The sequence below is a fragment of the Chrysoperla carnea genome, chromosome 2 (assembly GCF_905475395.1).
Source record: "Chrysoperla carnea chromosome 2, inChrCarn1.1, whole genome shotgun sequence".
In the NCBI taxonomy this organism is placed as follows: Eukaryota; Metazoa; Arthropoda; class Insecta; order Neuroptera; family Chrysopidae; genus Chrysoperla; species Chrysoperla carnea.
The window spans coordinates 30,159,180-30,170,996 of NC_058338.1; the positions used below are offsets into that span (position 1 = coordinate 30,159,180).

An 11,817-nucleotide genomic window follows, 5' to 3' on the forward strand; every position below is an offset into this window, starting at 1 on the left:
CAATTTTCTAGATCAGTTTTTTGTATTTTATAAATAGGTATTTCGACTACCATGTAATCATCATCAGTAAGAATTAGCTAGTCGTGATTACTCTTATTATGAATGTTACTCTTTGCTAATTTGGTGGCCGACTGCACCTTGTTGTTTTTGTTTTGAGTTTGTGTTTAATAACTATTTGAATTTGTCTAAACCAATTGAGCCAGTTCTTCGTGACAGCAAACATATCACTAACAATAAGATATTTTTATTTATTTCTAAAAGGTACGATATTACTGCATCTTTAAGAAATAAATTTATAAATCTAAAATTCTATCATATTCTCAGCGTTTCAATTATTCCCGAAACGAAATTGAATTCACCTTTGATTGTGATGTGTTTTCTTATGTTCCCTTAAATGTTTCTTTTGTTTGTAAGTCTTTTCACAAATATTACAACTGAACGGTCTCTCATCACTATGTAACCGAGTATGTTGAAGAAGATAATTTGACCTTGTAAAAGCCTTATCACATATTTTACACACATACGGTTTTTCACCTGTATGTGAACGCATATGCACTATGAAATAATCTTTTGTAAGAAAACTCTTATCACATTCCGTACATGGAAATGGACGTTCACCTGTATTGTGATGTTTTAATTTATGCAAATATAAGTTTCTATTCGTGCTAAAACTTTGTCCGCATTCTGTACATAAGATTGGTTTTTCACCAGTATGCGTTCGCTTATGTGTTTGAAGATCACATTCATACACAAACGATTTCGAACAATATGAACATACAAAATTTTTCTCACCCGCATGAAATCTCCTTTTATGCATTGCAAATCGACTAGAATCCTGAAAACGTTTACCACATGTTGAACATATAAATGGTTTTTCACCCGTATGCATTGTTCGAATATGAACGTTTCGATCATACGATTTAGCAAAAGCTTTATTACAAAAATTACATTTATGAGGCTTGTTATTCATGTGTGTGTTCAAATGTTGATTTAAATTGTTTCTGTTTTTAAACGATTTGGAACATATTGGACAAACAAGTTCATCAAATGTTTGATGTTTTAACATATGAATCTGTAGATCTGCATCTAATTCGAAACATTTATTACATTCAGGACAAGGTAATCCAGTTTTTATTTCATCGTTATGTATTCGTAAATGTCGATCTCTCGCATCAACTTCAACAAAACTTTTATTACAAACATTACATTTATACGGTCTACTGTGTGTTTTAAAATGTCTTTTTAACTTCGATGGTAATTTGAACGATTTGGTACATTTAGGACACTTATACTGTTTCAACTTTTGATGTTTCATCATATGAATTTCTAGATCTGCTTCGAATTCAAAAGATTTTTTACATTTTGGACAAGGCAATCCACTTTGTATTATACCATCATCTTTATCCCCATTCTCTATCTTTAATCTTGTATTTAAAGGTTCATCGTCAAAATCGTTTTCCAAATTTTGTTTCTCAGACTCATCAAAAACATTTTTATTTTCACTAATAGAAGTTTCAACGAACTCTTGCATACTATTTAACGATTTGATTTGATTTTTTTCATCAAATATATCGGAATTGTCTGTGTTTATATTATCAGAATGCTCAGATTTAATATCAATTTCATTTAAATCTATATGTTCGGTTTTGTTTATTTGAGAATTTGATGATACGTTACTTTCAAATTTAACGGCTGGTTCTCTAAATTCTTTTAATTGTAATAATATTTTTTGAGATGCTTCACATTGTTTTCTAAATTCAAAAGCGGTATTAAGTTTGTTTGTACATTCAAAGCAAATTAATTTTGGTAAATCGTCTGCCATGTCAATTTGTATACAAGTACATTCTTTTAATAAATCCGTAATATGGAAAATTTCCTGTAGACTATCTTTTTCTATCAAACAAGTTCTACAAATTTTCTGAAAATCTGTCAAATCTGATAACCGAATATATTCGTTCATTTTGAAAAAATAATTTGAATTTGTTTTGGTTTAAGCGTCAACGTCAAGCATCAAGCTTGCTTAACCTATTTTTAACTTTTTTATGACATTTGACATTCACCATAGACCTATATTAAATTTATTATCTCTATATCATAGACCTAAGATAGTATAGCAGTATCGAGGGCATGGAGGTTAGAGATAAGGAGAACGATCGCTACGCCCTAAAGCTTTAGCGCGTCTGTCCCTGAAAATTTGTAGAATTTATAGTTCATTTTTCAGCCACCAGCCATTAAAATTTAATTTTTTAAATAAACGAGAAGAAACTTTTTTTTTTTTGTTTGGAACAGCTAAGTTTAGAAAAAGTACTTTTGGGGAAATCATATTTGAAACTTAGATTATTTAAAACAAATTTTTATCTACAAAATTTGTGTATATCTGAATGATAATTTATAAAGGGTGAATGGAATTGGCATAATTGGTTGAATTTTTAATTAATGGATTTAAGATTATAGTACAGTAGAATCTCGAAAAATTAAACCTCGATAACGTAAAAGTCTCTATAAATTAATATATTTGTTTGTTCCCTTCCCTTCAGAGCCTAAACCTCCTTTACTTAGAAAACAAAGCCTCTATAACGTAACGATAAATCGATAAAAAACTGGATAAATCTTATTTAACATTTCCCTTGGTTTTTAACTTATCGAAATTCTACAGTAGAAAGTAGTAGTAGTAATAAAAATTATTAATAATATTTCTCAAATAAATTAAAAAATTTGCTTATATTTATATAATCGTATCACTAATACACTGTTTACAAGAACGTTGTAATTGTTTGAATTGTGATGTTCGAACTAATGATAACGCTTGTTCAAGACTTTCAGTCATATGTTGTATATTTTGGATGTCAGATTGTAATACAATTTTCTGTGTAGTATCTTGACTTTTTTTTGTAAAATTAAACCCATCTGATTTATCTTGCAATGTTAATTCCATGGCAATTAGTGGATTAATTTGTTGTAAAAGTGAACGCGAGGAAACCTTAAAATTAAAAAAATTAGTGTTTAATGTAATTGATTATTCGTAACAAAAACCATAGTGATGCCAGTCACTTAGAAGTATTTGTTTGTCACCCTCGGCATGACCATGAGATTTGTTTGTGCAATTACCTTCTTTACTTTTGCTCCTTAGGCTAAGCATACACGTAACGATATACCAGACAGGTTTACCTGAACAAATCACCTGTACAGGTAAACCGAAGCGTGTGTGCCAGCCAATGCAGGCATACCTGTGAAATTGAATTCTTACTACGGGGATAGGTGAAGATTCCTGACTGTATGTATGAGTGGCCCGGCAAACTTGCACAGGCATAATGTTAGCTATGGCTATTTTCCAAGCAACTAGTCACAAGCAGAAGTTACGTTGTTTTTGTACTTTTTCTCGACTGAGTAAAAAATCTTCCGGTTTTGCCGCAGCGTGTGTGTAAAAAAAATGGATATCGATCTTTTATTTATGACGGATATCCTAAACATCACTGGTAGAGACTTGGCAAATACTGTTAATAATATTATTAATATGATTACCTGAACTTCAAAACGCCAGTCCAAATCCTGATAATGTGGTGAAACGACAGAAAACTTTGCTAATGTTTTGTGAATATCATTACGCTTACTTTTATAAAATCGTGTAAATATAACTGCTTTTTCTTCATTAAATCCAAGTAAAAGAACCGAATCTCGCATATCATCAATACTCAGCTAAAAAATAATAAAATAAATTAAATAATCATTATATAGCTACACATTACTCGAGAAAAATTGATAAGAATGCAACGGTTAAATATTACTTTGTTTCTGCAACATTGTAACAACAAATTAACAATTCCTTCAACTGCATTTTGAATATCATCAGTTTTAACTGCTAGCTTCCCAGCGGCGGCGGTATACCTTTTCTCATTCGGCCCATTTTGTAAATAATCCAAGGCTAATTTACAAAAATCTACAAAAACTAAGTGTACGATATGTTATTAAAAAAATGCCAAAAATTAAGAATAATTTGACTACTTTAATTCATGCAGATAATTTATATTTTACTTGAAATCGACCCCCAAAACGATTTTGTGGGAATTCTACGGTTTTTATCTTGTAATCTAAGGGTTGGTCATGCCTTTAATGAGGTCGTGTTAAGACGAGTCTGTGGGTCTTTTTGGTCTTTGCGCTCATCCACCTGATAAGTGCATCCACCTTCTGATAACTCATTTTTAATTTATTAAACCTATTATTCATTTTTAGATACAAAAAATAATTTGAAAAATGACAATGAAAATTTGTAATTGTTTTCGCTAAGTAACAACCGTACACGCGAACCGGGACACAAAGATTCTTGCGAATAGTCACACCGTTAATAAATAGGACATAATTGTAATTGTGTACCTTGATTTGATTGTGAAATTAATAAACTTAAATGTTGCTTATGACTCTCTTTGAATGTTATCAACATTTTATACTAATTTAGTAATTTTACTCAAAAATTAACTGTATTTTTCTCGTTTATTTTCAAAAGCTGACATTCATTATTCATCTTTCATTTTTGGGATTCGTTCTCTTTATTTACGTATTAAGGGTATGTTCCATAATTATATAACATATAGATAGAGGATCTATATGCCAAATGTGACTTATGACTCTCTTTGAATGTTATCAAAATTTTATACTAATTCAGTAATTTTACTCAAAAATTAACTGTATTTTTCTTGTTTATTTTCAAAAGTTGACAATCATTAATCATCTTTAATTTTTTGAGTGACATGGGTCGCTTTAGTCAGTCATTTGATTATCTCAAATATATCACAAATTCAACTCAACTTCAGATCAATTTCAATACATAGGATCCTCTATCTATAGGTTATATGTCTATAGTATGTTCACAGACAAAGAATTTTTTCTGTCAGTTTTACTGTACATTAATACTGTCTTTCCGCTACTATGGCTTAAGTAAATCTGCTAAACTCAACCAATGTGTGTTGGAATTTGACAGAACAGAATTTGTTCAACAAATAACAGTCTTTATTTTATAGACTATGGATGGAACAAACCTATTGAAGTTGTCATTTTATGAAAACAATTAGTATGGCGGGTAATTTAATGCCACTGATTGAATAATTTATTTTGGTTATTTCAAAAACATTATTAATAACGAGCATGGATGATAGTACATTTGACGAATTTTTAACAAACGAAAGTGTTGAAGAGGAATTAACAGCTGGTGAAGTATTAAAAGAAATTGAGGAAGCATGGCTTAATGAACGATTTGCACCAGAAATTTTACCAAATCGAACTGATTTAGTTGAATGTATGCTTGGTCAATTACATCACATGGAAAATAATTTGAAGAAGTTGAAGAAAAATGAATTAATTGCTGTTATACATAAAATGGAAATTGATCGTATTCGTTTTATCATAACAAGTTACATGCGTACTAGGTTAGAAAAAATTGAATTATTTACAAAACACATATTAGATGCCGAAAAAGATCGTATAGAATCAAATGTTTTACAATATCTATCACCAGAAGAATATACATTTGCACAAGAATTTCTAACCCACGAGGAAACGTTGTTCCAAAATAATGGTATGAGGCATATGTTAGGGAGTGCACAGCAAATGGATTGGAAAGAAACTTTAATTAAACCAAATTTGAACACACATGTTTTTCTAAAAGTAAAAGAAGATGTTCAAGGTTTAGTAATTGGAAGTGAAATTATGGATTTAGAAAAAGATTCACAGCATGTTGTTAGTTATAATCCTGTAGCAAATTTATTAAAAAATGGAAAAATTCGATTAATATAAATTAGTTTTACAAATTTTTATTTTATATTTTATTATTTCTCTTATTTTAAGATAACTTGTTCCAAAGGTTGATATAAATATTTTATATTATTTCCTGTTATTGTCCCCACGCTAATAAATCAGTACATTTATTATTAATTTTTTTAAATTAATTCATATGTTACAAGTTAAAAAATTCAGTCAAAGTATTAAACTGAAGAAATTTTCTATTTTTAAAATTAATATAGCAAGTAGGTATATATCAAACTAGTAATTGCTCGATTATCAAAAATCAATCCAACTTCAGTAAATAATCAAGTAAAGATCTATCACATATATTCTATCTTTGTCAAAAAGCGATGTTTGATAAAGGTAAAATATATTAGATTTTCTTAAGTTGAATAGCTTTTTGAAAAGCGTTCGAAACAAAAGCAAATAGATGAAAAGGTCTATTAAATAAAACTTGTGGTCGTTAGTGAATCAAATCACTATATCAGAAATAATAATACTAGACCTAGACCAAGCGGTTCTCTTTGCCCACCTGATAGCCAATTACCTTAGTAGATCAGCTTTTGGGTTTTTTGAAAAGCCAAGAGAGAAAAATTATCTTTGTTATTTTTATCCGCAACAGAACATAATCTTAGAAATAATGAAGATAATATAATTTCGAAAGAAGAAATAGTCAAAAAAATGAATTTTTTGATGCAATCTTTTTCTAAAGGAGTATTAACATTATCATAGATATTGGATAAAAATTTTTGTCCAATAGGACTTTTCATCGATTTGCTTTTATTTCGGACAATTGTTAAAAAACTATTCAACTAAAGAAAATCTAATGTATTTTACTATTATCAAACAGCATTTTTGACAAAGATAGAAAATATGTGATATGCCTCTACTTGAGTGCAAATATCTTTGAAATATATATCAAGGCATAGTAAGTTTTGGTATAGGTATGGTCATAAAATCACCTATTTAGTTCATTTCCGGTTGTTTGTACGTCCGTCGAAACGATAACTCAAAAACGAAAAGAGATATCAAGCAGAAATTTGTATAGCGTGCTCAGGACGTAAAAAGTGAGTTTAAATTCGTAAATGAGCAATTGGATGATCCTACGGACCCATCTTGTAAACGGTTGCAGATAGAAAAAAAAGTTCAAATGCAAAAAGTGTTCCATTTGAAAAAATTGAGCTTACATAGTACTGGCTAAATATATATATCAACTATCGAATATGTATAAAAATTTAAAATATGACACCGATAAATCCACAAACTAATCATGTACACCAGCCATTACGAATATAGTTTTAGTTGTTTATTTCTCATTACTATGTGTTTTATTAAAAATGAAGTAAGAGAATTATTCTTAGTATGTATATCTCAATCTATCGACTTTCGATATTAATAAACTTTTTTGTCGCTCTTTTTTACAATTTGACGCTGGATATAACTCTAATATTATCACCTAGATGGAACTCTAATTTGACGCTCAAAGTCAGCGTCAAGCGTCATCATGTTAAATCCGTGTGCTCTATTTTTATAATGCTGAATATTATAAGTCTGTGAAACATTAAGATTAAAAATACGACCGTCAAATATAATTTTTTAACCACAAATAAGATTTAATAAATAAAAATTGTGATTACAAAAAGAATGATTTTGTAATTAAAAAAAATGTATCATTCATATTGATAAATAATAATCTTTATATGATTTTATGTTAGCAAAAGTTTTTTTGTTTTTTAATTATGAAGTTTTTAACCTGAATTGTCGAATACTAATTAATTTCCTATTTGTATATAAAAGAAATCAAAGAATATTAAAGAAATCACCGATGTGTTCTTAATACAAAATAATATAAATTTTATTTAATAAACAATACCTAAATGTAAGTATTTTCAACTTCATTGTGGATTTGAAATTATTAAACGATTTAAGTTTATTGTCAGTGTAATTTTTAACTAAGGTCATATCTACTTTCAAATCATGGAAAAAAGTATGTTTTAATCAATCATATTATTATTATATGATTTGATTTAATGACCGATTTTTAAAAACTTAAAATTATAAGGCCTAGAAGTTGAAATTAAGTTCGGAGATAAGATATTGAATGCCATCATATTTCACTAGTATTTTAGAGTTTTTACTAGATAATTTTTAGCTTAACAATTTTTATACCATGTATATATGAAATATACATAGTATTATAAGTTTAGTCCCAAGTTTGTAACTCCTAAAAATATTGATGCTACAAAAAAAAAATTGGTATAGGTGTTCATAAAATCACCTAATTAATCCATTTCCAGTTGTCCGTCCGGCCGTCCGTCTGTGGTCACGATTACTCAAAAACGAAAAGAGATATCAAGCTGAAATTTTTACAGCGTGCTTAGGACGTTAAAAGTGAGGTCAAGTTCGTAAATGAGCAACATGGGTCACTTGGGTCATGGGTCCGTTGTACCCATCTTGTAAACCGTTAGAGATAGAATAAAAGTTTAAATGTAAAAAATGTTCCTTACAAAAAAATAAACAACTTTTGTTTGAAACATTTTTTTGTAAACATCACTGTTTACCCACGAGGGCGTTAATTAGGTACAAATTTTATAGTATGTATTAATATAGGAATATCAAAGTGAATATCTTTTGTTATTTACATGACGTCAAAAAAAAACAAACGATTGCGCATCAACACTTGCGCATTATATGAGAATATCAGTTAAATATGTCAGATATGTATGTATGTGAAATGTGACAGAGTTATCAACACTGCCTATACATGGTATTTCAACAATTAACTCAGTCAATTGTTTGTTTTCACTTGTTCTGTTTTCTTTTAAAAGATAGGTTCTACAGATCCTATGTCCCGATTGACCTTTTTTATTCGTTAAGAAACTTTAAGTAACCCTTTACTGAACACGACTGAAGCTATAAAAATTTAAACTCGATATCTTTTCCCTTTTTGAAAAATCATGATGACGGACAAAAACTTAGAACTAAAATTAATATTCTGTACAGGCTATAATGAATATAACGCAGTCATGTTTTTAGATATGTTTTAATTATTTTTTAGGTCAATATGATAACGCTGTCACAAAAATTGAAAAAAAATAGTCATACAAAAAATATTGATCACCCAAGATCACGTATTTCAATAAGAGATAAATTACTACCAAAAGAAGTTCAAGAAATGCAAGCAGTGTTACCTAGTGGTGCTACTGTGCTATTTCCATCACCTGATAATTTACATGATTTTAAATTAATACTAAGACCAAGTGAAGGCTATTATAAAGGTGGAAATTATCATTTTAAAATAACAGTTTCCGAAGAATACAATATGGTTCCTCCTTTAGTTAAATGTTTAACTAGATTATGGCATCCGAATATTAATGAAAATGGTGAAATATGTTTATCATTATTAAGACCGCATAGTTTAGATGGATCTGGTTGGAGTCCAACACGTAAATTAAAAGATGTTGTATGGGGATTGGATTCTCTTTTTACCGATTTATTAAATTTTGATGATCCTTTAAATACGGAAGCAGCTACAATGTTTCAAACGGATAAAGTAGCTTTTCAAAATAAGGTTAAAACTTATATAGATTTGTTTTGTAATAAAGAAACGAATTAAATATGTTGGTGTCTTTTAGTTTACGTATTTTCTATTTTCAATTGTTTTGCAGAATTTAGCACACTCACCAAGCTTTTAGTATTGTATAAATATTATCAAAGATAATAAATGAGAACTCTAGGATATTTCGAAATAAATTTTGATTTTTGCCCCAATTTCCTAGATCAATTTTTATTCAGCAGTATTCGTTGTGTGCGTAGTCATGGTAGGGATAATAAAATCGATGCCAGCGCTTTAAGTGAAAAATTTTGGAGATAAAGTGGGCTGTTATGACTAATTTGCAATTATTTACATGTTAATGATATAGAAACTGTCAAATTAAAATGATTGAAAAACACTAATTAATTAAACTTAATGCATTAAAAATTGTGAAAATAAGAAATCAAATTGTACAAATATTATTTTTCAAATGTTAATTATCGTAATTATTTATTTAAATTTGTGAAACAAGAATATTAAATTTTAAATGTAAGTTTTCAATGCAATCCACACAATTATATATGCATCCATTAATTCTATAATTAAAGTAGTGTATCGTTGTCATGGAAACGAAATTCACGCTCGGAGCGAATAGCTGATCGTAATTATTCTTGGGTTTGTTACTCGTTGTTAATTTGGTGGCGAACTGCACTGCGCCACCAAATTAGCAACGCGTAACATACACAATAAGACTAATTACGATTAGCTAATTCATACTGATGATTACTTGCGGTAGTCGAAATACGTACATATATAATAAAAAAATTTAGGAAATATAGGGAATTGATGCAAAATCGGAATCTGAAAAATCTAGGAAATTGGTGCAAAATCGAAATTTATGTTAGGATTGTGTTTACAATAAGAATTTTGAAACTAATAGGGTACTTGCGTAAAATTTTGAATTCTATATGTTTTGATATCTCCATTAAAAAAAAGTATAAACAGTACAATAATCAGAAATGGCATATTTAATATACTTTCCGTCTTAAATTTCCCTAGTGGTCGTTAAGATTTCTTCTTAATTTGTTTCATATTCAGATAAATTCTGGTTTATCTCCCGCCTTACTGGAAATTGTGTAATATTGTTGAAATAAAGTTATACCAAAAACACAACCAAATATTTCTAATGCATTCAATATAAGTGTTATCAAATAATATTATCAATTATAAGTTGTTTTACAATAAGTTGTAAATGACATCAAACAAACACCATACACCAATGAATGTATTGTTTTATAGTAAATATTTTATTTATTTATAACATTAATTCTCTATAAGAAATGTTTTTGAACACTAGCTGTATACTATACGGTGTTTTATTTTAAATAAACCAGACATTTTAAGTTCTCCTCAGGTTTACATTCTTTAAATAAAAATAATGGTTCGGTACAAAAAATGATTCATTTGAAGGGAGAAACATATTACGCATATCAGTTAATGGTAACTTTAATTTATTTTAAATCAATATCTTTTATTAAACATACAGCTAGATTTATCATATGCTCTAACTAGACCTGTAAAGAGCTCTACCTGGAGCGTAGAGTGAGACGTAGATTGATGCAAAGATCGGACAACGGAGTCCAAACTATAAAATTGTAAACGATGATTACTGCAGGAAGTGCAATGAAGAGTAGACAATTGAACATATGTTATGCTCGTGTCCTGTGTTAGAAATCAAAACATCCATCATAAAAGAGTGCGAAGCCTGGAGATCCAGTGTCCAATTATGATGGAGTGTTTTTAAGGAACTTAGAGAGAAAGCTTTAAATCAAAGGATTAGAAAACATGTTATTGGTTTTGTGATCAATAGGGAAACGATGGACCACAGATATGAATATCCTAGCTCAATATAATTTAATGGATAATAACACAATTGATTACTTATCTTCTTTTTTCTTATATTTAGATTGAGATTGTACTTTTTTGTGTAACGATTGTCATCCTTGTTATCAATTGATAACATTTTAAGCAGATAAATCGAATTAAATGAAGGCATATAAATGTATTTGTTTATCTCGATTAATTCCGTAATTGGGAATCTGTAGCACTTAGACCTATGTAAGTCCTTTGACCTCTTTTTGAATGTTTTAAAGCTGATTAACAATAATAAAATAGGTGGGTACACATTTACAATTTTATTTAGCCAAAATAAAATAATCGTTTTTGAAATAAAACAAACATTCAAAAGTAAATGCATTGATATACGGGATTTATATATCTCTATGGATTGCCCAGTGACAGTTTTGGGCTGTTTTGATTCTGATTTCTGATATGAGACAATTAAAATATGTGAAAATTAACAACCTACAAAATTGTAGAAGAAATTTAAAATAAATATTTTTGGATACTGAGTCCGGTTCTGTCTTTTTTTTTAAATAAGAATTTAAGTATGACATTTTTATTAGAATGTGTATAATTTGTTTTAATCAGCAATTTTGTGTAAAAAA

At 28.8% G+C, this 11,817-nt stretch overlaps 4 protein-coding genes across 4 annotated transcripts; 2 read left to right on the forward strand and 2 right to left on the reverse strand.

The window, feature by feature from the left end:
- Positions 1-355: 355 nt before the first annotated feature.
- Positions 356-1,960, reverse strand: LOC123292621 (gastrula zinc finger protein XlCGF57.1-like). The gene has a single exon (XM_044873335.1). It carries the CDS (start codon positions 1,958-1,960, stop codon positions 356-358), a length of 1,605 nt encoding a protein of 534 aa, XP_044729270.1.
- A 742-nt stretch (positions 1,961-2,702) lies between these two features.
- On the reverse strand, positions 2,703-4,547 carry LOC123293496 (COMM domain-containing protein 2). Its single transcript, XM_044874343.1, has 4 exons — positions 4,372-4,547; positions 3,786-3,946; positions 3,523-3,696; positions 2,703-2,980 (listed from the first exon to the last, which is right to left on the reverse strand). The coding sequence occupies exons 1-4, from the start codon at positions 4,436-4,438 to the stop codon at positions 2,726-2,728; spliced, it is 657 nt and encodes a 218-aa protein (XP_044730278.1). The 5' UTR covers positions 4,439-4,547; the 3' UTR covers positions 2,703-2,725.
- Positions 4,548-4,856: 309 nt separating this feature from the next.
- LOC123293504 (DNA replication complex GINS protein SLD5) lies at positions 4,857-5,787 on the forward strand. The gene is made up of 2 exons (XM_044874354.1): positions 4,857-4,956; positions 5,016-5,787. Exon 2 carries the CDS (start codon positions 5,140-5,142, stop codon positions 5,785-5,787), a length of 648 nt encoding a protein of 215 aa, XP_044730289.1. The 5' UTR covers positions 4,857-4,956; positions 5,016-5,139.
- A 1,687-nt stretch (positions 5,788-7,474) lies between these two features.
- On the forward strand, positions 7,475-9,409 carry LOC123293374 (NEDD8-conjugating enzyme UBE2F-like). Its single transcript, XM_044874169.1, has 2 exons — positions 7,475-7,654; positions 8,834-9,409. The coding sequence occupies exon 2, from the start codon at positions 8,840-8,842 to the stop codon at positions 9,389-9,391; it is 552 nt and encodes a 183-aa protein (XP_044730104.1). The 5' UTR covers positions 7,475-7,654; positions 8,834-8,839; the 3' UTR covers positions 9,392-9,409.
- The last annotated feature ends 2,408 nt before the right edge of the window (positions 9,410-11,817 follow it).